This window comes from Lotus japonicus, chromosome 2 (assembly GCF_012489685.1).
Source record: "Lotus japonicus ecotype B-129 chromosome 2, LjGifu_v1.2".
NCBI classification, from domain to species: domain Eukaryota; kingdom Viridiplantae; phylum Streptophyta; class Magnoliopsida; order Fabales; family Fabaceae; genus Lotus; species Lotus japonicus.
This window is the reverse complement of record NC_080042.1, coordinates 72123715-72146937: the sequence shown is the minus strand read 5'-3', so window position 1 is coordinate 72146937 and position 23223 is coordinate 72123715. Positions and strand designations below refer to the sequence as shown.

The 23223-nt window shown below is 35.1% G+C and overlaps 3 protein-coding genes across 3 annotated transcripts; 1 reads left to right on the top strand and 2 right to left on the bottom strand.

The window, feature by feature from the left end:
• Positions 1-5975: 5975 nt before the first annotated feature.
• On the bottom strand, positions 5976-12440 carry LOC130739323 (uncharacterized). The gene is made up of 16 exons (XM_057591584.1): positions 12179-12440; positions 11955-12074; positions 11823-11882; positions 11099-11212; positions 10939-11026; positions 10261-10406; positions 10078-10179; positions 9062-9133; positions 8896-8995; positions 8530-8612; positions 8014-8091; positions 7830-7928; positions 7701-7751; positions 7564-7620; positions 7437-7478; positions 5976-6309 (listed from the first exon to the last, which is right to left on the bottom strand). Exons 1-16 carry the CDS (start codon positions 12350-12352, stop codon positions 6232-6234), a joined length of 1464 nt encoding a protein of 487 aa, XP_057447567.1. The 5' UTR covers positions 12353-12440; the 3' UTR covers positions 5976-6231.
• A 1948-nt stretch (positions 12441-14388) lies between these two features.
• Positions 14389-15995, bottom strand: LOC130739322 (uncharacterized). Its single transcript, XM_057591583.1, has 3 exons — positions 15254-15995; positions 14882-15173; positions 14389-14742 (listed from the first exon to the last, which is right to left on the bottom strand). The coding sequence occupies exons 1-3, from the start codon at positions 15878-15880 to the stop codon at positions 14735-14737; spliced, it is 927 nt and encodes a 308-aa protein (XP_057447566.1). The 5' UTR covers positions 15881-15995; the 3' UTR covers positions 14389-14734.
• Positions 15996-20017: 4022 nt separating this feature from the next.
• On the top strand, positions 20018-20843 carry LOC130736992 (LOB domain-containing protein 27-like). The gene is made up of 2 exons (XM_057588764.1): positions 20018-20697; positions 20798-20843. The coding sequence occupies exons 1-2, from the start codon at positions 20018-20020 to the stop codon at positions 20841-20843; spliced, it is 726 nt and encodes a 241-aa protein (XP_057444747.1).
• The last annotated feature ends 2380 nt before the right edge of the window (positions 20844-23223 follow it).

The window sequence follows — 23223 nt, the reverse complement described above, 5'->3', positions numbered from 1 at the left end:
TCCTATAAAGTAAAGCAAGCTCAACTTCAGGGAGAAAATGAAATTTGTTTAATTCAACATGCTTTTTACATGATTTTACAATTAGTGAATTTTTTTCTCGGATATTCAACGTCGATAATAGTGACTCACTGTGTAATTCATAACATACACTTCCTCCAGGAATTAAACCCGCATTAATCCAGTGTTTAAACCGTGCATACGGAGAAGTATTTATTTAAAGAGATTTATCTACTTAACGTTAGATAAATATGAGTAGTTTCATGTAGGTCGGCTTACGAAAAAAACTAGTTTAATTTTTTATTTAATAAGACCCATATGTAGTTAATTAAGTTTTTTAACAGTATCTATTATTAATTAATTTAATAATAGAGAATATGCATCTTCCTGTGTAACAAAAAAATAATAATAGAGAATATACTAAAATTATATTTAAAAATCTATAACAGATATTGTTAATTAATGATTTTTTTAGAGAGAGCTTTCATATTCTGTGGCGTCACGACATATATACTATATATTGTTGTGAGAACAAACAAAGTGTCGTTATTTTTTTGCTGATATGACACGTGGTTAGTCATGGTCATCGACATCATGAGATTCTGGAATATGCAACGGAAAGGAGGGTGGTGAGCTTTTTCCTGGAAGTAGACAGTGAGGGAGAGAGGTGGGAAAAGGTGCCCAAGTTGAATTGGTTTACATGATCCAAGTGAGCCCAACTTTTAGCTAGGTTTCTTTTAGTTGATTTCTTTATCACTATCTCAGGTGAGACTTGTGATGATAGTTATGGTAAAGGCTAGGAGATAGTGAGATCTTCCTCTGGGGTTTAATGTTACCAATTGGTTTTAGGTAAAGATACTAGTGAGCTTCATCTGTGAGATGTAGTTTAGACATTTGTTTTGAAAAGTGCGAGCGCAGTAAAGTCTGCATTTGGATGATAGAGAGAAAAGTATGTGTGTTGTAAAAATTTCCATACGGTTTCTTTGGTTGCCAGTATAAGATAATGATGGTGGTTTTTCTTTTATTTTAGAGCTTTTCACATTAAACTATTATGTTGCGATTGTATTCTTGATATATTTTTCTATTGTGCAATTTATGACAATGGTATCAGAGTTGATGGTCGACCGTGAGGATGGGTGTAGTCTACTGGTGCAATCTATCTGCTAGGTGTCGAGCTCATCAAAGCGGTGCCTCGGACGTGAGACTTTGAAATGAGGTACTTCTACGTTTGGTGTCTAGTCGGCATAATCCGACGCGGGTCCCGGTGGACATACTAAACACTGTGACTTGGCCCTGGTGTTGCGCTCATTGGAGGCAGTGTCTCGAACGAGGGACTTTGAAATGAGGTACTCTTGCACCCAGGGGTCGATGGGTGTAGTCTGGTGTGGGACATGTTGAAGGTACTAAACATTGTGACTTGGTCTTAATGTCACACGCATCTAATGCAGTGCCTCAAATGGGAGGACTTTGAAATGAGGCACTCTTATACCTGAGACCCGCTGGGAGTAATTCGACATGAGTATTGTCAAAGGTACTAAGCATTGCTTTTTTTTATAAGAAGGTACTAAGCACTGTGACTTAGCTTTAGTGTCGTGCTCGTAGAAGGTAGCACGTTGAACGAGGGACTTTGAAAAAAGGTAATTTTATGTCTCGGGTTTGGTGAACGTAATCTAGTGTGAGTCATGTTGAATGTACTAAGAATTGTGACTATCCTGGTGTCACACTCATGGAGGCAATGCATAGACGAGGGACTTTAAAAGAGATACCCCTACGTTATGGGCTCGGTGGGTGTAATTTGGCATGGGTCTTGTTGAAGATACTAAGCATGGCGACTTAGCCCTAGTGCCACACTCATTGGAGGTAGTGCCTCAGATGGGAGATTTTGGAATGAGGTACTCCTATGTGGGGCTTGTGGGCGTAATATGGCGTGGGTCATGTTGTGGCTACTAAGCATGATGACTTGGTTATGATGTTGTGTTCATCAGAGGTAATGTCTAAGATGGGGGACTTTTAAATGATGTACTCTTACATTCGGGGTGTAGTACGCTGAAAGTATTGTTTTGGAAAAGTTATGTTTAGAAAGGACTTGATACTAAAGCATGTCAAATGTGATTCAATTGTCAATTGAGAGTTTGTTTACAATTGTAATGATGCTCTTAAGTTTGGGATAAAAAAAATTTGATGGAACAACCAAAATTGTCTTGTGACAAATACTGTCATGGATATATTAATTCAATCAGGATTTCACAAGGTGTGAAATGACAATATCGGAAAATAAATAAAAAAAACTGTCCAAATGACACCCGAGCATGAATTGCTATTGATACAAAGTGTGTCGTGAAGTTATATCGGCGGCTATTTTTTTTTTTTGAAACTGGATAACATTATATTAAAATTAAATTGCCATAGAGGCTAGTACATTCGAAGCCACCAAATGGTCTAAAACTGGCGGAACCTCCTCAAGCCAAACAACGTTGGGAAACTTGGAGGAGTTCTTTGCCAAGAAATCAGCTACTGAGTTACCGGAACGACGAACAAAAGATAAATCAAAACAAATAAAAGATGAGACTAAGTCTCTACAGCCATGTAAAACAGAAAATAAATAAGATGCACCATGCTTGTTCTGCTTCCAAGCCTCAAAGAGTTGCAAACAATCCGTCTCAAGAAGCACTCTAAAGAATCCAAGGTCTCTAGCCAAAGACAAACACCACCGGAACGCCATGGCCTCCGCCACAAGGGAAGAAGGAGCGCCAACGGGCCCGTGAGTAGCAACAGTCATAACATCTCCACTGGAATTTCTTGCAATCATACCCATTGCAGTTCCCCCTATATCGGCGGCTGATTAATTTCGTGTTACGTTTTTTTAAGGAGCAACTCCTAACATTGTTTACCTAGATAACTAGTATTCGTGCCCGTGCCCTGCACGGGGTGAACAGTCAAGAAAAATAAAATATAGTGTGTGTATCTATGCAATGTTGTGCAATGTATAAATAACTTTTTTTTTCAGTCTAAAAAAACAGTTTTTTATAGGTACATGTTTGTTGTTAGTTGTTAATTGTTAGTAAATTAGTTCCTTTATAGGGTTTGAACCTTGACCCTTCAATACTCTTCATTTCCCTTAGCTCACTAAGTGAGTTACCCAAGAAACATATAACTACATACTCCCGTGTGCGGTCAAGCTTCCTCATGTTTCTAAAACGGTCGATTGAAGCTCACACGTCCATCTCTGTTAGTTGACTAATGGAAATGCTGACGTATCATTTTTTAATCAATAAAATATTTATTTTTTAAAAAATAAATAAATAAAGAAATACTAAAACTTTTACAAAAACATAAACTTTTAAATAGCTAAATTTGAATGGTGGTGCATTTCAAATTTTATGATAAAATAAATATTAAAATTTATTACTTTATACAGCATTCATTTTTTTTAAAAAAAAGACAAGTCTCCAATTATTCGAATTCTAATGCTGGCGCATTTTCAAGATGAATAAAAAATTTGAATTTAAAATATGCCACTCGGTAGATGGAGGTAAAATTTAAATTTTGAATTTCAAAACTAAGGCCTATAAAAAAAATCAAAATTATGGATTTGTTACAAAAACAATAAAATCTTTAATTTTTAATGATTGAAAGTGGAAAACCGGTTTTTTTTCAATTTCTCTTTGTATTTTCCAAATATGATTGATAAATATTTTTCTTATTGATATTGATTTGAATTTTCAACTTCTCGTTGGACTTATTAATCAAAGTTTGGTTGGTACACATACTTGGACATTGCATAGATATTCTATATTACTTTTAAATATAACAATGTCATAAATACTTTTTTATTATGTACCTAAAGTTTAGTTTGGAAGAACCTAAAATTTGATTGTAATTTTTTTATTGAGCCAAAAATAAAAAATATAAAAATGATACTAGTTTTAAAACATCATTCTTCACTCTATCATTTTCCTGTATGTGTGAGCTCTTTATCATAGAAAAATGAAATTCTTTGAATATTAATTGGATTTGACCGGTCTGTGGTACCTGCTTATTGAACTCCTTACTCCTGTGCTCTTTGAAGAGGCCAACCCGCGAAAGTAAAAATTCCCCAACAAATACTGTCAATTACATCAAATTTTGCCAAAAGGGAAGAAAAATCAAGTAAGCTACTGCTGAAGGACTTACATTGAAAACTCCATAAATATAAAATCTTAATATTGGTGTTTAGTAAAAGCTCCCATTAGAAGAACTTACATTGAAAACCAAGAATCAAAAAGCCTCTCTCCACCTTCATTTGTAGTTCTTGAAGTGACTAAGTGGCACATAGGTGCATTTGATTTCCTTTCCCCATAGTGTCAACCGAAATGGGCAAAAAATTCACAAATCTCCCCAACTCCATATGAGAAAGAATGAAAAAAAAAAAGGAAAAAGGTTTTGATTTGCCATCTGAAGACTGATGCGTGCACACAATCAGAATATTTGCCCACTGGTAGATTTTTATATCAACAAAATTAAGGAAAAATACCACTTTCAATGAGTAGCTCCCTTCTCATTCAGGGTTGGCTGTAGCAAGAATCTCAATTCTTAATGAGTCATCTCCTTCCTTTCATCAGACATTGTTTTCTCTTGTATGATTTTTGAAAGCTTCTATGTTCCCCTTCTCTTACACACAATCTTATAAGCAAGTTTGGATTTATCAAGAGACCTAGCAGCATTAAACACAACACAGTTAAAAAACCAATTTTTTTAACGTGTTCACAAACAAACACAAAGCATTCAAATCACATGGAATATTGTAAAGCAACTTAAAATCAAAACCAAAAAAGATATCTTGCAAACAGGTCCAAAATAGCTTGGAATGAAGATAGGTTGGTCTATATATTGAATAGATCTCTGAGAGAATTTGAGAAGCAACATATTGATGGTTATGGTGCTTGAATTGCTCGGCCAAATGTGCGATCAAGGTCTAACAACAATGTAGGTTACCTGAAACCAAAAGAAAAATTAAATAACAATGAGAGTGATAGTACGACCATCAATGACCCATGTATTTTGTATCTTCTCATAGAACATAACAATATGCTTTTTTAACAATTAATTTGAAATGAGATATTTTTGATTTCCCAGTTACATAGTTTGTTATGAGAATTTTGTAGAGCAAATGCCAGTAAATTGAACTTTTCAAAATAATAGATTCATTGAATAGTGACATATAGTTGGAAAAAATCTGCACTGTTTCACTCGAAAATAATGCAAAATCAAATAACTCTTTTTTTTGGTACATCGGAAAAAAAAAATAATCAAATAACTCTGAAGTGAAGAATTAAACTTGGCTTTCAAAAAAGAAACTAAACTTGCCATAAATTTCGTTAAAAAAAAACTTGCCATAAATTTAAAATGATTTTCTTAAAAGAGTAACTAACTTTTAAAATTAATAGCATGTGTGGTTTGTTGTGGCCACATGTAGAATTGAGAGCATACGTGTGAATTTAGTTTATTTTTTTTTTCTTTAGTGTATTTTCCAAAGTAGTTAGTGTATAATAATTATCAAGTTTGCATATTGAAAATGTCATGAATTTTGATAGCTTGACACGTGTACCTAAAAGTATGGAAGCTCTAGATTGCTGACACATAAGATTCTGATGACTCTCAAACTATATAATATTAGATTAGATTAGATTAGATTATAGCTGGAGTGAAAACAATCCTTCTAAGTTCAAATGGATTTCTTGCACCACAATCACATGCCACCTGATTATCCGAATTCCTTTCAGCGAAATTCATGTCATTCAGATTCATTCTTAACCTGTTTTCAAAAAAAAAAGATTCATTCTTAACCTCATGAAATAATTGGGCTTGGTCAAAACTTGAAACCGTTTTCTTCGCACTTGGGTGGTAGTGACTGAAGATTAGTAAGTTTTCAGTTTCCTACTACTTTGGATGGAAAATTTCAAAATCAAATGTAAAAAATGAAAAACCTCATGATCAGGTAAAAAAACCATGATTCATTCCACCTCTGTATTTTTATCTTCAATTGTATCATTTATCACATCTATTTGTTTTCTCTTTCGTTGTATCTCTCTTCTCATTTCACATTTTTTCCACCTAATGATAGTGTAAACAAAATCTTTTGCAAAAAAGAAAAAGAAATGTACATAAAAAAAAGAGATAAATATTCTTGTTCCAGGACACCCAAAAAGGAAAAACCAAGTTGTCCCAATAAAGCATGATGTTACAAATCAGCTTTCACTTTGAACCTTGATTAGAGCCAAGTGCTAATCCACCAATAGTGGTTCCTGCAATAAATCCTCCCGACCAAGCATTCTGTATACAGAACAAAGAAAAATGGATGAAGCTCTTAAGTCTAGAGTACACCATCAATCAATTAATAGAGTTTTACTCCTTTTCTTTTTTATGAAAAAGTGAATGAGCCAGCCAGTGGCTCCTACGAAAACTGGACCCCCAAATTATGCTGCATTTCTAATGATTATATACCTAATATAAACATTACTATCATATTTATTATGAATTAAACATAATAAATAACCTAATAAAAAAAAACATATATTTTCCTTTTTATTGCAAATCACACTATTAATGAATTATATTGTAAAAGAAGGCAACCTTAAAATTCATTTAATTGCAATCACGTTCAAATTTCAATAGAAGACAGCCCTATTTGCATATCTGATCCAAAAAAAAAAATTAGCACAGTATCATTTTTTCTTAATTGAGACTAGGGTATCTACTCCCGACAGTAGCGACCTCGCCGCAAGTGCTTGCACTAAGAGGTAAACGGTTAACCACGAAATGTGCTCCATTACCATGGGCAATGATCGAACCCTCAACCTCATGGTTAGGGGACGAGACGAGCAACCACCACCATAGACCCGATGGTTACACTATCAATTTAATGAGGTGCTCACTTTCCCTGTCTATTAAATAATTGGGAGAATGAGACTGCTTTCACTGTGTCTATCAAAATAGCTTAGATTTATGCTTCGAATATTGAGAGGAAACTTCATAGAGCTTATGCTATTTCAAAGGAATACGTCAACTGTGTGACCACAGGAAAAGCACAACGACAGTATCTAGTGACAGTTGAAATTGAAGTGAAATTTCAAACAAGAATATACCTCAAGCCTAAAAAGATTGTTCTGCATGGAAATAAGTCAACGATCCAACATGACTATGACATGTCCAAGATCACATTATTGTTTATTAACAAGTAACAACTTTGGAATGGGGATTCTGTGTGTACAAGTTACAAGAGTGCGTACGAAAAGTCAACACATTTCGCTCACTTCTTAAATAATGTGTTGACTTTCCAAGAATAAATCAATAATAATGAGTGTGTTGGAGTGTGTCTTAAAAGAGTGTGTTGCTAGCATTTCTCTTGTTAACAATCTTATGTCAAATAAGCGAGCATAATTAAAGTCACATGTATTTACCTGGAAATTGAAACCACCAGTTACTCCATCAACATTCAGTATCTGCAATAGACATTAGATTACCATACCTTACAATTAATTGTTAATCCTCTGAAAGTTCAAATAAGAAACACAAGTTTTAAGTTACCTCTCCGGCGAAGAACAAATGTGAGCAAATTTTGCTTTCCATCGTTTTAAGTGAAATCTTCAAAAAGAAAAATGCAGTTCAATTATATTTCTAACCAACTGAAGGGGAAAGAGGAGAAAGATTGAGAAAGAGAAAACCTCTGATAAGGGAACACCGCCAGCAGTGACAAATTCATCTTTGAATTGACCCTTTAGGACAGAAGAGAAAATATGTTATAACAAGGATGCATCACAAAATCAATATAACAGAAAGTCAGGAAATCTTACTTTGCCTGTAATTTCAATCATGCATTCCTTTAGCAAAGAGCCGACGGACATCAATGAACTATTTGAAATGGAAGCCCATAGGATATCTCCACTTATACCCTACATATGAAATGTTAAGTAAAGATTTTCCCTTTGGAATACACACTTACTAAAAGAATTAGAGATAGCTAATTAGCTAAAAAACCTGCCGCTCCAACACATAGCTCCAAAATCTTTTTGATATGCCAAATACAGGAGGATATGAATTGAGTACTTTTTGTTTCTGCAAAGGCACAAGCAAAACAATTTTCTACAACCATTCTGAAAACAACTGGACACAATCTTTTGCTGTGATCAAACTCCATTGAATTTATTGCTAGTTTCTGGACTTGAGTGACAAATTATGGAAAGGAAATTTATGGCAGTTTCTCTTGATACAGCGTCATTCTAAACCTACAAAGTATATGAAGATAGAGTTCATGCAATTCCATTTTGCCGACTCACACTAGACATTCCAAATATTAACCCAAAACAAAACTACTGTTCACTTAAATGGCATAACATCCATATAAAGTCCAGTAAGATAAAGGATTTAGACAAAATATTAACCGTCATAGAACACCATTTGACTAAGTTATATAAACCACCTTCTACTCCCAACTTAATACAGAATAATGCAGGTTTTTAGAATTTTACAGAAAGTACTAGAACCATAGTTTACCGCAAATTGATGCTTGTGATGAGTAAGAAGCGACTTCAAACTCTCTAGATGGAGATCAGGGACAAAATCCACGATAAGTCTCCCTGCATCCAAATGACAACAATATCTGTAAAAGGAAAAACAGGTAATGCACAAACCCTATGTTGGGAAAGCTTTAGAAATGAAAAGAATTCAGTTGAATGAAAATGATTTACAAATCTGATTAAAAGTAACAAATCATGAGATATTACAAACACAATGATTGGTAAATGAATTAAAGCCTTAAACTAGGATAATTTAAAACCAGATTCACACGAGAATTCATTCCAATGCCATGATGATTTTAAAGATTCCAAACACAGCGAAAGGGAAAAGACTTTCATATACCTTTGTAACCTGAACTAAACAGATAACGAGCACCCCAAGCAGATAACCGAAGAATAGCCGGTCCACTGAGTCCCCAGTGTGTAACTAACATGGGTCCAACCTAAAATTTCAAAACATTGAGCATACACGCTTTACACTATTTGATATGTAGTAATGACAAATATACCTGTGCAAGCTCAGGTATATTCCTTTGAATGCTATCCAATTTTAGTCTCACTTTAACTTTAGGGAATGTAACCTGACAATTAGGTAAGAAATTTAGAGGTTAAAAGAAAGAAACAGAAAAGAAACTTGAGTTAATCAGAAACACTTGTTCCACTTATATAATCACCAGTTCTAAATAAAGAGTTTGAATCTCATTGCTAAGATACATGTAATGGAGATATGACCAAAATAGTCCTTATAAAGGTGTCACAAACCTCACCTTACGAGCTAACTTTTAAGATTGAGTTAGGTCGAGCTCAAATTTTAAGATTCATGTGTCCCATTCTACCCGTGAGAGGGGGTGTTACGATCTCATGTTAACTAGAAATATGGCCAACATAGTCTTTATAAAGGCTTTGGCAATCCTCACCTTTTGAGCTAGCTTTTTACCCGTGTCTAGCTAAACAGAATCTCAATGACTCCATCTTGGTTATTAAAACAGTTCGGTAAATATATGTGGTGAAATTATCAGAACCTAAACCTTGAATAAGGACAGTATTAAATTAAGCAAGTACTATGTAGAATAGGTGGTGTAGAAGTTTCAACTATCCTCCCACCTCCTGCTCTCCAATCCACTTATCATAACAAACAACCACCAGGGTATATTGAAAACCATTCATTACTCAACAGACACAGCTTTGTTCAGCGGACATATTGATTTCAGCAACCCACATTCATACTCCTCAATGTATGCTCTAGAATTGTAACAGACTTTATCTTTTTGGCAATGTTTCATTAATTTGGTGAAAGAAGCTTTAGGGATGTCATACTTTATGCAGTGCTTTCCCTTTCTGAATCAACAGTTTACGTAAAAATGAGGGAAATTCCCATTAACACACAAAATGTAGACAAACATGCTTCTGTTGACAAGCTATATAGAAATATTTTTATGGCCAAGAAAAGGAAAAAAGGTATAGAAAATGAACTAGGAAATTTCTTGAGATTAGAAAGAAACAGCTTCACAAATTGATAATTTACCCCAGACAACTCCCTCAAACGCAAGTCTTCGATTTTGAATGTAAGCAAGCTCGGCACTGGATCCACTATAGAATGTCCAAGCTGAGATGCAAGAGTATAACCCTGCGACCGAAAGAAACTTATTTAGAAAATCTGATTTGATTCATGCATATTAATTCAAATAAATCAATTATCCACCACAACCTGTCGGGTACTACCACTAGCAATCAATAAATAATCAGCTTCGACATGTTCAGCATGATCAGCTAGTTGTTGCTTAACCTCAAGAAGGAATTTCCCATTAGATAAAATAGACACTCCTGTTACAGTTTTTTTGGTCTGCATAGAAACTAATTGAGAATACACAGTTCAGCATTGACAATTTGAACATTCATAACATTATTGTAAATCCTGAATTCAAATGAATGTAAAACTGACACAAACAAGTGAAAAAAAATGGACAATTTGACTAAGAAAGATCAAGTCCTTCAACTACTTTTGAGATGCTAAATTTACATGTTCCTAGTAAATTATGAAGTAGAACAGAAAACAGAGATTTTAACTTGCCACCATTGGTATAACCATGTAACATTTTGGCTTAATAAAAAATGAATCTTGAACTAATGTTTACCGAGACCACTGAAAAAAACTAAAAATAGAAGAAACCTGATTCATCTGCTACAACATGTTTACCTAGGGACCAGAAGTTAACCTCAGATTCAGAGGTTTTTAACCGCACATTGTAACAATGACTGGTGGGGTTTAAGAATACATAAGAAACAAGTTACAGAATTCTCAGTGGTTTTTAAACACGCAAGGCCTCATTGTCCAGGATCCACAGGATGCAAGAAGCTAAAAGCATTACTTACTAAGTCAACATACCTCCTGTTCTATTTGCTTCAGACATGAGACAATCAATTATTGAAGAGGAACTATCGCTGACAGGAAATACCCTACCATCATCCTCAATCTACGAACAGTTAATTACGAATCAGAAATGTACACTTGAAACAGAAACAAACAGCTTTTAAGAGGAGACAACCTTCAGCTCCACTCCATGGGAGGTAAACCAAGACATGGTATCCACAGGGCTGTGCGAATTGAAGAAAGATCCTCTCAGTTCCTTGTGACCCCTAGGATAGTTTTCTGCCAAAATCTATAAACTGATCATCTTCCAAACATCAAGTTACCATTTAACAATACCACTAGACCAAAGCCTAACAAAGCGATTAGATGTAAGTAGTACAAAACAAAAACAATAACATGAGCCTTTTACCAAGATTGAAATTGTGAAATCGTCAATGATTAAAATCACATGACAAAATTTGATCAATTACTCAAAGTAAAGAAACCAATAGAATGATCTGCAGTTAATTACAAATAAACTAAATTAACTGCTGTTGATTTATTTCTTTTAGGAAAACAAAACCTAGAATAAATAAATAAAATGCTGATGCCAGAAAGGAATAGTGTTATTCTACAAGTATGAAGGTAGTTAGGCCCTGTTTCGAAAAGCTTGTTTGAGCTTATCTTATAGCATAAGCACTTATCGAAGTGTTTGGGAAAGCTTATGTAAATAGTTTATGTCCTACCTATAAGATGTTTTGAGCTTATTTTCATAAGTTGTTTATATTAGCTTGCGAAAAGAGTGTATGCTTAACTACAAGTCTACAACCTATTTTCAATTTATTTCGAAAAGTTTCTCAAATTAGCTTATGAATAAGCGCTTATTGTCATAAGACAAATATATGTGTAAGCAGGATTACCACATTGTCAGCATAATGGCCAGTTGTGACATTGCAGCGGCCTCCGCCAGAAATTTTGACCTGCAAACAAAACCATGAGAAAACAGCACAAATGAATATAACATGATAGCACTATCCACATATGACACAGACCTTGGTGAGAGGCTTTGCCTTCTCAATAACCACTACACTGAGGTTGGGTGCCACAGTTTTAGCATGAATTGCTCCATACACCCCTGCTGCTCCACCGCCAACAACCACCAACACCTCTTCCTTTGAATACACAAACAACAACAACAACAACAATAACAAAGAACACAATGTTAGTCTTGAAATCTTAGCTGGAATTAAGAACAAAAATGCTACAGAGTACGAACCTTTTTAGCTTGGGTGGTTAAACAGAAGACAAGTTTTGAGCGTTTGTGAACATTGGTGGGAACAGGTGAGGAAAACCCAAGATAGAAGAGGAAGCGGTTTGCTTGTCGAGAAGAACCTGCGAAGTACTTGGTTACGGTGCTACGCGGCACGGGTATTATGCCTGCCAGTGCCATGGTCTCACCTCATCCCGTAATGCTCGAGCCCTGTGGTTTTGTTTTGTTTTTACACCCGTAAACTTTGACAAATTATGGAAACACCCTCTAGGTTGTGAAATTGCACTCTTTCAAATTCAATCTTCCACACAAATTTCAAATGAGAGTTATCACTCAATTTTTCACCTCTTTTAATAGAGTAAAATATTGAAATGCCCTCACTTGAGTTCACTATTAGGGTCAAAAACTTGTGAAGTTGGGTAAGATAATGTTTCAAAAAAATAACACCCGAAACATACCTCATTTCATTTGTTTCGGAATATAAAACCCGAAATGAATTTCCTTCTTGTATCGGAAGGCATAATTTTCATAATACAAAGTTACTTATTTTTGGATTTTGAAAATCTGGAATTAAAAAGTAATAAATGATATGTGTTCCTGGTTTCGCAATTCCCGAAAAACAAGCATCAACATTTCCATAAACTTGAAAACTCTTAATTGTTCTTGTAGTGCTTGTTGTGTGGCTTGGGTTTTGGAGGGCCAGTGGTGTGCGAGGAAGACAACAATGCCGCTTTTCCTGTTTCTCATTGATTAGTTCAAATCTTGTTTAGCTCTAAAGCTTCCAGGGTTGACCGATGGCGGCACCACTAGCTTCAGATAGAGAGGCGGTGTCAACGACAATGGAAATTGAACATAAGTGAATCTTTTGTTTTCAAAAATGGTGGTGGTGGTGGCATAGTCTCCAATACAGTGATGGTGATGGTTGTTGCTAGGAAGGAGAACATCATTTTAGACAAGATATACACATACCTTTTTTTGGACAAGATATATACATGTCTTTTTTTGTCAAAACACTAACACTTACGAACTTTAAAGTTTGTGTTTGAATTGTCATTCGAGAAACGCAAACGAACATTCCGACAATTCAATAAGTTCATTATGTCTGCTGAACGTGTCTTGAAATTCACTCATCCGACATGGAAAAACATTGTAACATGAAAACAAACACATAATTGGGCTATAGACAAATATTTCAAGTTTGTGATATAGTCTTAGAAATTCTTAATGTGTGTTTGTTTTTCAGTTGAAGCTGTTAGAGTCCCACATTGGCTAGAGATGTGGCCAAGCAATTGCTTATATATGGTTGTGCAAACCTTAACTCTTGAGCTAGCTTTTGGGTTAAGTTAGGCCTCCTTCATGGTATCAGAGCTGATGGTTGTTTGACCATGGGCCTGGGCCCCTATCCTAGATCCATTTGTGGAGATCTCCCATATTTGGGCCACCCGTTTCATTCCACGCTCCAGATGTTCTACACTGGACGTGAGGGGGTGTGTTAGAGTCCCACATTGGCTAGAGATGTGGCCAAGCAATTGCTTATATATGGTTGTGCAAACCTTAACTCTTGAGCTAGCTTTTGGGTTAAGTTAGGCCTCCTTCATGGTACTTTTGGGTTAAGTTAGGCCTCCTTCAGAAGCTACCTAGGAAATTTAAACCACACGCTTTAGGACCGAAAAAACACATTTTCTCGTAGGAAGAAAATTGTAGGATTAAGTAAACGAACTTTCACGCATAACCTAAACTATATATAATACAAACAAGCCCTAGCTTTCTTTTTTCATACTCCGTAGTATACATTTCTCTTCTTTAAATTTAGAAGTCTTTCTCAATGTCGCAGCGATGAGGGTTTTTTTTATTTTTCTTTCAACTTTTTCACATTTTCTGTATTGTACTAATATTTGTTAGTGCTATGTTGTATACTTGTATTGCCCTCATTAAAATTTTACTATCTTTGATTTGTAATTGCCATTTTAATTCCTAGAAGCCTTATATGGTCTCTTATTCCTTTTTAAAAAAAATTAAATTAAAGAAAAAGAGTAATTGTCATGATGTGAAGGATATTTAGAAAGTCTCAGAGATAAACATTCTCTAAAATATCTGCAAGCTCAACATGTAGGTTCTTTTTCTCATTCCACTAACATTGCTTGTTGCAAAAATTGAGGGGAAGAGTTGATCTGCACTTCTCTTAGAGAGGGACTATAAGTATAAATAATGAGAGAAGTCTCTAGAAAAATTGTCACTTCATACCGGTTATGTCAATAGTTAGTTCTTTCAAGTTTCAATAACAACAGAAATTCCTAGTTAAGAATTATACATAAGAGCATTTCAAAAAAAACGAATTATACATACGAGGAATTCATCAATTTACATTACATTTCAAATAAAGTCCAACAACAACTTTTGTAGCACTTGAAAAAATTTGTTCCCTTTTAGTGACACTAGTTGCCTCCTCTTTTGAATCTCTTGTAAGTTGCCTCGCTTCCACCTTGTAGTTTTAGTTTAGCAAATGTGCATTAAGTTGACACATTATCAATTGCTAACAGAGAACTATGATCTCCCAGGGCTTCATTTAGCTGGTGGGTGATTTCAGAGACAAGACAGAACAAACAAAATCATAAGCCAGGATGAAAATTGTATCTTCATATAGTGTTTGAGATCAAAGAATCATATCTTATGAGGTAGAAACATAGCATAAAGGAAACATGTATGTACCTTTGAATGAGGAAGGAACCACAACAACATGCATGTCAATATTGTTAGGAGGTAATTGTAACCGCAGGGGATAAAGTTTCGCCGTCAATGGGTTGCGGCAACACACAAGAATATCATCCTGTCCTATTTCCTCCTTCAACTTATCTTTCAACTCATTCACACAACTTCCTTTAAATGTAAAAAACGCCCCTTTTTTAGCATCATCAACCTCACCATTTTCATTACCCACATCATAAAATATAATCCTCCCTTCTTTCATGGGTGACCGGCACTCATGATCTGATTCTTCCACCTTCATAGTAAAATTTCTCATGAAATTTGATACAAATGAGAAGATTAATTATATTAATATAATATTTTTTTGAGTAATACCTCGGGTGTTCTAGGCGACCTGAGATCAATCCTAACAAGTTGACCATATTCATAATCTGAATGGGATGATGGAGAAGGTGAAGGAGAAGGAGAAAGCTCTGTTGGAGTTGGATTGAGAGAACGGTGTGGTGGTGTAATCGGCGTAGGCCTAGGCCTGGGCTTCGGAACTTGGGCTTGTGGTCTTAGCTCAACAATGTCCACATCCCACAAAACCCAATTCGCGGTCGCTGTCCGGTGTGGAACATCATGTGTAATGGTGTTCCTCCACGGCGGAAGCCCTCCATTGCCACGCAAATATTGGCCGTAACGCGTTCTTAGCCTCACCTGAACACCTTCTCTCAAAGGCTCCCATTCCACGGAGGAATCTAGCCTTTTGGGAAGAGACTGCAACACTTTCTTCCCCGTGCCACGCAACAAAAATGGCATGTTGGAGGCTGTTAAGTATTTCCCATAACAGCTCTTCAACCTTATCCAATTCGAATTTTCTACGATCTCCACCGTCCACTTTGCGTTGCCGTAGCAACCGTTCCGGTCCTGGTACACGGTTTCACGATCATCATCAGCCAACATGTATTTGTCATGGTGGCTTCTCAGGCGCACCACTTTGGCCTTTTGGAAGAATTCCATTCCGATTTCTAACGCTGAATCAGAATGGAGTTGATGATGATGATGATGAGAATTGGAGGCAACAGGGAAGAGAGGAGAACACAATATGAATTAAGATAACAGAAAATGGTTGAAGATGGAATATGAAATATTTGTATGTATATGACGTGTTAATTGCGCGTGGTTAGAACCATGATGTCTAATTAGAGGAGGATAGATCAATCATGAATGAGTTTTTCTAAAATGGTGCAAAAGCTGTTGAAAGAATTTTAGTTCACCTCTCCTATCCATGCACGACTAGCTAGGATCAGGTTAGTTAATTTGCTAATGGATCCCCTCATATGCACAAGTGTTTTTGTGCAAGGTTGCACAAGGAGGGTTGGACCTACTTTAATAGGTTCCTATCATGTTAATTTTTTCCTTGTTAAAAGTCAATTCTAGTTTGGTCCAAAGCCTATAGTAAATAAATTATATTAAGACCATCTCTCCCTTCCTCCATCTCCTCTCCACCATCCTTTCTCCCCTCAACCTCTTCACATACATACATACATACTCCAAAACTTATTTAAACAATTGACAAAAAACTAATGAAATTACATTATAAATTATTTATAATATTAGTTTTAATATGATAATATTTTAATCTTTTCAAGTAAAATATTCACTCTTGTGAGAGCTTTTAAACTTATATTCTAATATTCGTACAACATATTAGATTATCATCCTTTTATATTATTATTATTACATATAATCCTTATATTTAAATAATTTCAAATTTAAATAAATTACTAAAATCATATAAAAATTTCTCCTATATTATTAATTTAACATGAAAATAATTTGAAGTAAAAATCCCTGAAAATTCATAAATTATTTTAACAAAATTGTGTGCAATATCATATTAGCATTGAATCCCGCATTTATGGGTGTAACGCCTTAATTTCTCAATCAGGGATCACATTTGTAATCCTTAAAAAACAAGGTAATTTTGCAAAAACTTAAGTTTAAAAACTTCTTGTTTTCATAAGTAATTGTTCATCTTAGAAGTTCACAGGAAGTGAGATGCACAGACAACCTAAGTACCAAGATTTTCTTAGCCATAACAACTCAAAAATTCACATCACAAGATCAACAAGATAATCTGACGTCTCGCATGAAATAAAGTCATTTTCAAAATTCAAGTTTTAAAAACAATACCCAAACTATATAGATATAATCAAAATTCAAAATAATATATGTGCACCCATGTGCATTCAACAAGACTAAAAGAAACAATAATTCAAAAATACTAGATAACGAGAAGATAAAACTAGAGTTTCTAGTAGCCTTCACGTCGAAGAAGAAGTCATAGATCTTCGTCTTCACCGCCTCAAGCTTCTCATTGATCATACGATCAATCATTATTGGTATCATCTCCATAGCCTCCACACGAAACAAATCATAGATTACACGGTGATCCACCTTCCTTGTCTAAGGTCGTTAAGCGCTCAAACAACACTTACCAAACAAGCAAGGGGCTAACTCAAATAATTCAGATCAAAAACTCTAAGCAAAACTAATCATGTTTTCACATATAATTTTACAAAAAATAGTAAGGGTTTTTCATAAATTTTCATGAAAATAACTTCCTTAAAGGAATTTGTGAGATGAAGAGAATTGTCCAACCACAATGACAAAAAAGCTCTATGAATCAAAAGGAAAGAAAGAGTGGATCATAACCTTGTTACTTGGAAAGGAAGAAACAAAACTTAAACTCTTAGAGAGAGGAGATGAGGTTTCGGTAAGGGAAAGAAAAAGGAAGCTTGAGGTTTGATGATTCTTTAAGTGTATTTTTAATGAGGGTGAGAAGCAGCTCAAGGTGAATGATTTTTTATGAAGCAAACGACCCTATATACAGAAGACTAAACTCTAACCCCTTCCCCAAGCACACACTACAAGTTAGAGTTGTTAATTTCAGTGTTTCCTACAACTCATCTTTAGGTTTGAAAAAAAAAAAATACTTCATCTTCTCAAAAGATGACACTAATCTTGAATTAAAAGGTAAGTTTTAAATAATTCTATCTCTAACTCCATAAATTCAAAGTTAAGGGATAATTTTTGTATATGAAAATAATATAACAAAAAGATGAAAATAACCTCAACTTATTTCAAAATAACTTATCTCTTCTAGATTGCTTCAAAAATAATCCATTAACTTTCATCCACTTATTTCCCAAGCAAAAAATATTAATTATATAATGTATATGATTTTTTAACACCATAAATAAACCAAGAAAATATATATTTTTAATTTAAATTAAGTGAAAACTAAACCAATAATTTATCATTTTTTTAAAATAAAATTTTCTCATCCTAAGCACACCAAAACCAAGAAATTTCTCAGCTCAATCTCCTCATTTTGATTTTAGGACATGTGGTAATTATCTTTGTAATAAAATATTCGAAAATAACAATTATCTAGTAACATTTATTTAAAATAAATGAAATTATATTTTAAATAGTATCTAAAGATATTACCTCTAATTATCAATTCAAAATTTATCTCTCCTCTAATTTTTCACAATTATTGCCAAATTTCAAACAAAAAAATCACCCCTACACTTCCATGGCCAAATTCGGGAGTGGATGTCAAAGAGTTGGGAGGTGCGATGCGTTCACACTTGGTGTGAGGCTAATCAGGTGGCATATTGCTTGGCAAACCTGCTAGGTCGTGATCTAGGATTGGGTACTCATGTTTAGGAGTCTCCCCTCTAGTTGTTCGAATTTGCTTGTTTGTGATGTAGCGGGTGTCTTTTCCGCGCGCGACTCGTTTTTAGTTTTCTCTATAGGCGTGGCCCTCCATTCAACAACAAAAAAACCTTATATACTTAGAAACTATATATAAAACTGGCAACTCATAATAAATTCTAAAAATTACCAAATTAATTTCTTAAATCCACTTTTACCTCTAAATCAATATTTTCAAAAAAAATTTCAGATTTTAATATTATTTAACAAATACCATTTGTATTTTCTTTTCTCGAAAATCTTATTTTTAATCACTAAAATTCAATATAATTCAAATAATTATTTCTCTCTCTAAAATCACAAAGATTAAAATAATTATACTTACTTTCATTTCAAATGATTTTCATCCAATAAAATTACTCAAACAAATATTTTCCATAAAGAAAATATGCATGCATCAAACATATACTCAACAATTAAGGAAATGTCACCGAATGATAGCTCAAATGTAAAAGCTAGGGGACATATGGGTTGGGGCGGGGAGGTCCAAGGATTGACTCTGGAAGGAGCAATTTATCTTTCCGATTTAAAAAAAAAACAATTAAGAATTTTTTTTCCTTTCACCAAAAATCACAATCCATCGAATATACATATTCTATGCACATAAATATAATTTCTAACACCTCACATAATCACATAATCAAGCAATCAGTTCAACCACTTTCAAAAAAAAAAACAATCAGTTCAACCAATAATAATAATATAATCACTTTTTTTCGAAACCAATAATATAATCACTTTAAAAAATATTAATAATATAATTATTATATATTATAAAAAGAAGGGTGTAGATTCGAAATTTATGGGAAAGAGTCAATGCTAATATTTTTTTAATTATAGCATTAAATATTTCCACAATTATGGACAGGTTCGAAATTTGAAATTTGAAATTTGAGTTGAACTTAGAGTTAATGAAGAAAAACATGCAGGAAAGAGAAGCTAGAATTGGGCATGTACAAATGGCTGCAATCTCCCTACATTGGTTATCCACGATGATGATGATAGTGATGATCTGATATTATCAGTTTTTTTCTTAAGTTTAAACCAACAGCTAAAAAATTGAAAAAAAAATTAAAACGTGATTTATTTTTACAAATCTGAAACAATAATTGAACTGAATTTTATACGGTATTTCAAAGGGAATATACGGTTGTTAATAGAATAAATTAGTTATTGATTTAACATGTGTTAAATTTTCATTCCCTAGCCATTTTTTGTTTGTTTGTGTTGCTTAAGAAAGTGATTTTTTTAACATTGGAAAAACAAAAAAAGTGATTAATATATATATTATTGACAGTCCATGAATTTATCTCTACCTTGCTAAGGTTTAGGGTTGTTTAGCAAGAAAAAAGGGGCTTATCGGTTATCAAAATGAAAGGAGGTATTAACAAGGCTTGTGCTGCCTGCAAATACCAAAGAAGAAGATGTGCAAAGGATTGCGCTCTATCTCCCTATTTCCCTGCTGATAAGCCCAAAATGTTCAGCAACGCTCATCGTTTGTTTGGGGTGTCTAACATCATCAGAATTCTCAAGCAGGTTGAGCCAGATGAAAGGGACGAGGCTATGAAATCTATTATTTATGAGTCAGATATTCGTGCCAAGTATCCCCAACAAGGTTGCTATGGTGTTATTTTGCAGTATCAAGCTTTGATTTACAAGGCTATGGAAGAACTTCGGTATGTTCAAATGTTGCTAGCTTTTATTAAACAAGCTCATCATCATCCGAGACAAAATCAAAATCTTGTATTAATGGATAATTCTGGTGGAGATATAGATGCAAAACCTAATTTGACTCCAATACAAGATGTTCCTAGGGCAATCAGTACTAATTATTTTAACATAATTGGGTCTACATCTAGTGAAATTACTAATGCTGGTTCTGACATCGAAGCAAAATCTGCTCTCAACACTTATGCTGTTGAAAATTATGATATAGTCGCAAAATGTGAGAAATTGAATTTGATGGAAGTGGAAGGACCCTCCAATTGCAATGAATTTGACATTTCTCAATATATGTCGTTTAATGTGTTTGAAAACACGGGCAAATCCAGGTATAGATTGATTTATTTAATTAATAGATTTCTTATATGGTTTTCTTTAGGAGCCATGGCTTTTCAATATTTGATCGATGTTGCAATTTGCACTTTGCAGTGAGGAGCCGACATCAACGGAGGATTCATCCTGGGAAAACATATGATCCTAAAAAATGCTTTTCTCTTGTTGCGGGTGTTACAAGAGGGTGGAGGATATGCATTTTAATCATTTTATTTTAGTGTATTGTTAGTGTATTGTGTAGAGGGATAGTCATTTTAATCATTTTATTTTAGTAAATTGTGAATGTGTAGATGTTTAATTGTTTAAGATTTGTTTTTTTGTTTTTTTTGAGTTTTTTTGTTTGTTTAAGATTTGGTTATTTATTATATTGTATTCTGGTTTTTTATTTGTATATATTTTGTGATAATAAACATGTATTATAAACGAGCAAAAATTGAAAGAAACATCTAGATAACTTGATAAACTTAGTTGATTCAGTCACTGAAACAAAAATCTTACTTCAAATTTATCTTTGGAATGATAAATAAAATTGAAAAAGTAAATAAGCTCCATAGTTTAGTTTCAACTGAATAAGTGTTTATTCACACCAGTCAGCCACTCACACCAAACTAGAGATAAGAAACAAGGGAACTGAAATGAGAGAAAAGATATAGACGATGCAGAAGAAAAAATGAGAGTTAAAAGAGAAAATAACTACTAAGAAAGTAGAATGTGATACATAACTAGTTTCAATTTTAATCATAATGCTAGCAAATTTGTCTATCTGTTGTCATAATTTAAACATTGCACCCCTACTCCCTAGAGATAATGACGGTGAACTGCGTGGCTTTGTAAAAAATTCAATATTTTTGGAGTAATTTTTTTTCTATAAAGTTGCAATGGAGGAAGCTAGTTGTGGTTGTAGTGGTGGTGGTGGGTTGCGGTGGTAGGTAGTGGTGGTGGCGGTAATGGTGACGGTAGCGGTGGATGATGGTGTTGGTGGACAATATTGTGGTTGTGGCAGTAACGTAGGGCGATGGTGGCGACAATGCCAGTGGTGGTTTAGGGGTGGTGTTGAAAGGTGATGGTGATGATGGTGGGTGGAGGAAGGTGGTTGTTGAGGTAATGGTGATAGTGAGTCGTGGCAGTATGTAGTGGTGGTGGCGATGACGATGGCGGTGGCGGTTGGTGGAGACGACGGTGGTGGCGGAGGGTGGCCGTGTAGATGGTGTTGGTGGATAGTATTGTGGTGGTGGCAGTGGCTGCGATGGTTTGGGTGTTTGTGATGGTGGAACGTGATGTTGATGATGGAGGGTGGTGGTGGTGGTGATGGTGGTGGTGGCGATGGTGGAGGGTGGTGATGGTGGCGGTGGATTAATATTTAAATGTATCTTATACATCACACTCTTATCATGTCTTATTCATCATATATAGGGTGGATTAAATAATCCATCATTTTAATATATAAGAGGGGACTCATGTGATGCAACATTTTTTTCGTTTCTTCATGGACCTAAGGTGGCCTTGGTCATGCGTGGGGCCTACATCTAAAATGTTGTGTTCAAGGTCCATTGTACCTTCTCCTTCCGTCCCTTTTTCAACTGGTTCAAGTTCTAGGAGCCTTGGGATTTTGGACGTGGTGGCTGATTGTCACTCTTCAGCCATGGTGGACTCGCTTGGTTTTTCATTTTCGGGTGCAGAGGTGCTGGTTTGGGGGGGGGGGGTCCTGCTCTAAATCATTCACTGTCGTCGAGCTTCGAGGTGGGCTCTTGTTCTACTTCTGCAGGTGCTTGTGGCTCTGAGCCGGTGGTCTAGCCGGAAGCGCTGCTGTTGGGGAGGACTTTGATGAGTGTCCTTCTCCTTGGGTGGAGATGGATTCTTTTCATGCGGCTCCTGAGCTGGAGTTTTCACCTCCGAGGCCCCGACGTCATGGGCGCCCAAAGAAGAGTCATGCGGGGAAGCATGCCTCTGCGGGTGCTCTTCGTAGGCCAAGAGGTCGCCCGAAAAAATCCATTTCCGAGGAAAATTCGAAGGTTCCCACGCCGGTTAGCTCCCCATCTCCTTCTGGCCCCTACTTTACTCGTGCTACAAAGGCTTGGTTTTTGGGTAAGTCGGCATGCTTGGTATTTCCCGGCAGTGATGAAGAGGTCATTCGTGGACTGGCCAAGGACCTGAAGGAAAATTGGCCAGTTAGCTTATAGGTTCCTTGTGCCATTTCTTTTGGTCTGAGGTTTTTAGTTGGTCCTTAGGGCTTAGGTGTTTCTCTTGTTCCCGTTTTTATTCTTCAGTTGGGTTTTGTGTATTGTCTTGGGGGTGTTTTTTTCGTTTCTTCTGGGGGTTTCTTCCTTTCGGGGGTTGTACTCTTTTTCTATCTTATTAATAAAGCTCTTTTGTTCTCGAAAAAAATATATAAGAGAAAATTGATATATAAACTCATACAATGCAATGTTAACATCAAATAATAGATAAATCCATAATGAATTATAAGTGAGACTGAATTTAAGCACTTTATTTTACATTAAATTTTAGTGTATCTTAAATAC

Bases quoted from the DNA above. Each gene is read 5' to 3' on its own strand.
- LOC130739323 (XM_057591584.1), bottom strand. From the start codon at position 12,352: ATGGCACTGGCAGGCATAATACCCGTGCCGCGTAGCACCGTAACCAAG. The intron at 10,180-10,260 runs GTTGTGGTGGAT...TTTCGGTCGCAG, and splicing joins CTAGTGGTAGTACCCGACAG to GGTTATACTCTTGCATCTCA. The intron at 9,134-10,077 runs GTAAATTATCAA...CCTAATTGTCAG, and splicing joins GTTTGAGGGAGTTGTCTGGG to GTTACATTCCCTAAAGTTAA.
- LOC130739322 (XM_057591583.1), bottom strand. From the start codon at position 15,880: ATGGAATTCTTCCAAAAGGCCAAAGTGGTGCGCCTGAGAAGCCACCAT. The intron at 15,174-15,253 runs GTATTACTCAAA...TTTACTATGAAG, and splicing joins GGTCGCCTAGAACACCCGAG to GTGGAAGAATCAGATCATGA.
- LOC130736992 (XM_057588764.1), top strand. From the start codon at position 20,018: ATGAAAGGAGGTATTAACAAGGCTTGTGCTGCCTGCAAATACCAAAGA. The intron at 20,698-20,797 runs GTATAGATTGAT...TGCACTTTGCAG, and splicing joins GAAAACACGGGCAAATCCAG to TGAGGAGCCGACATCAACGG.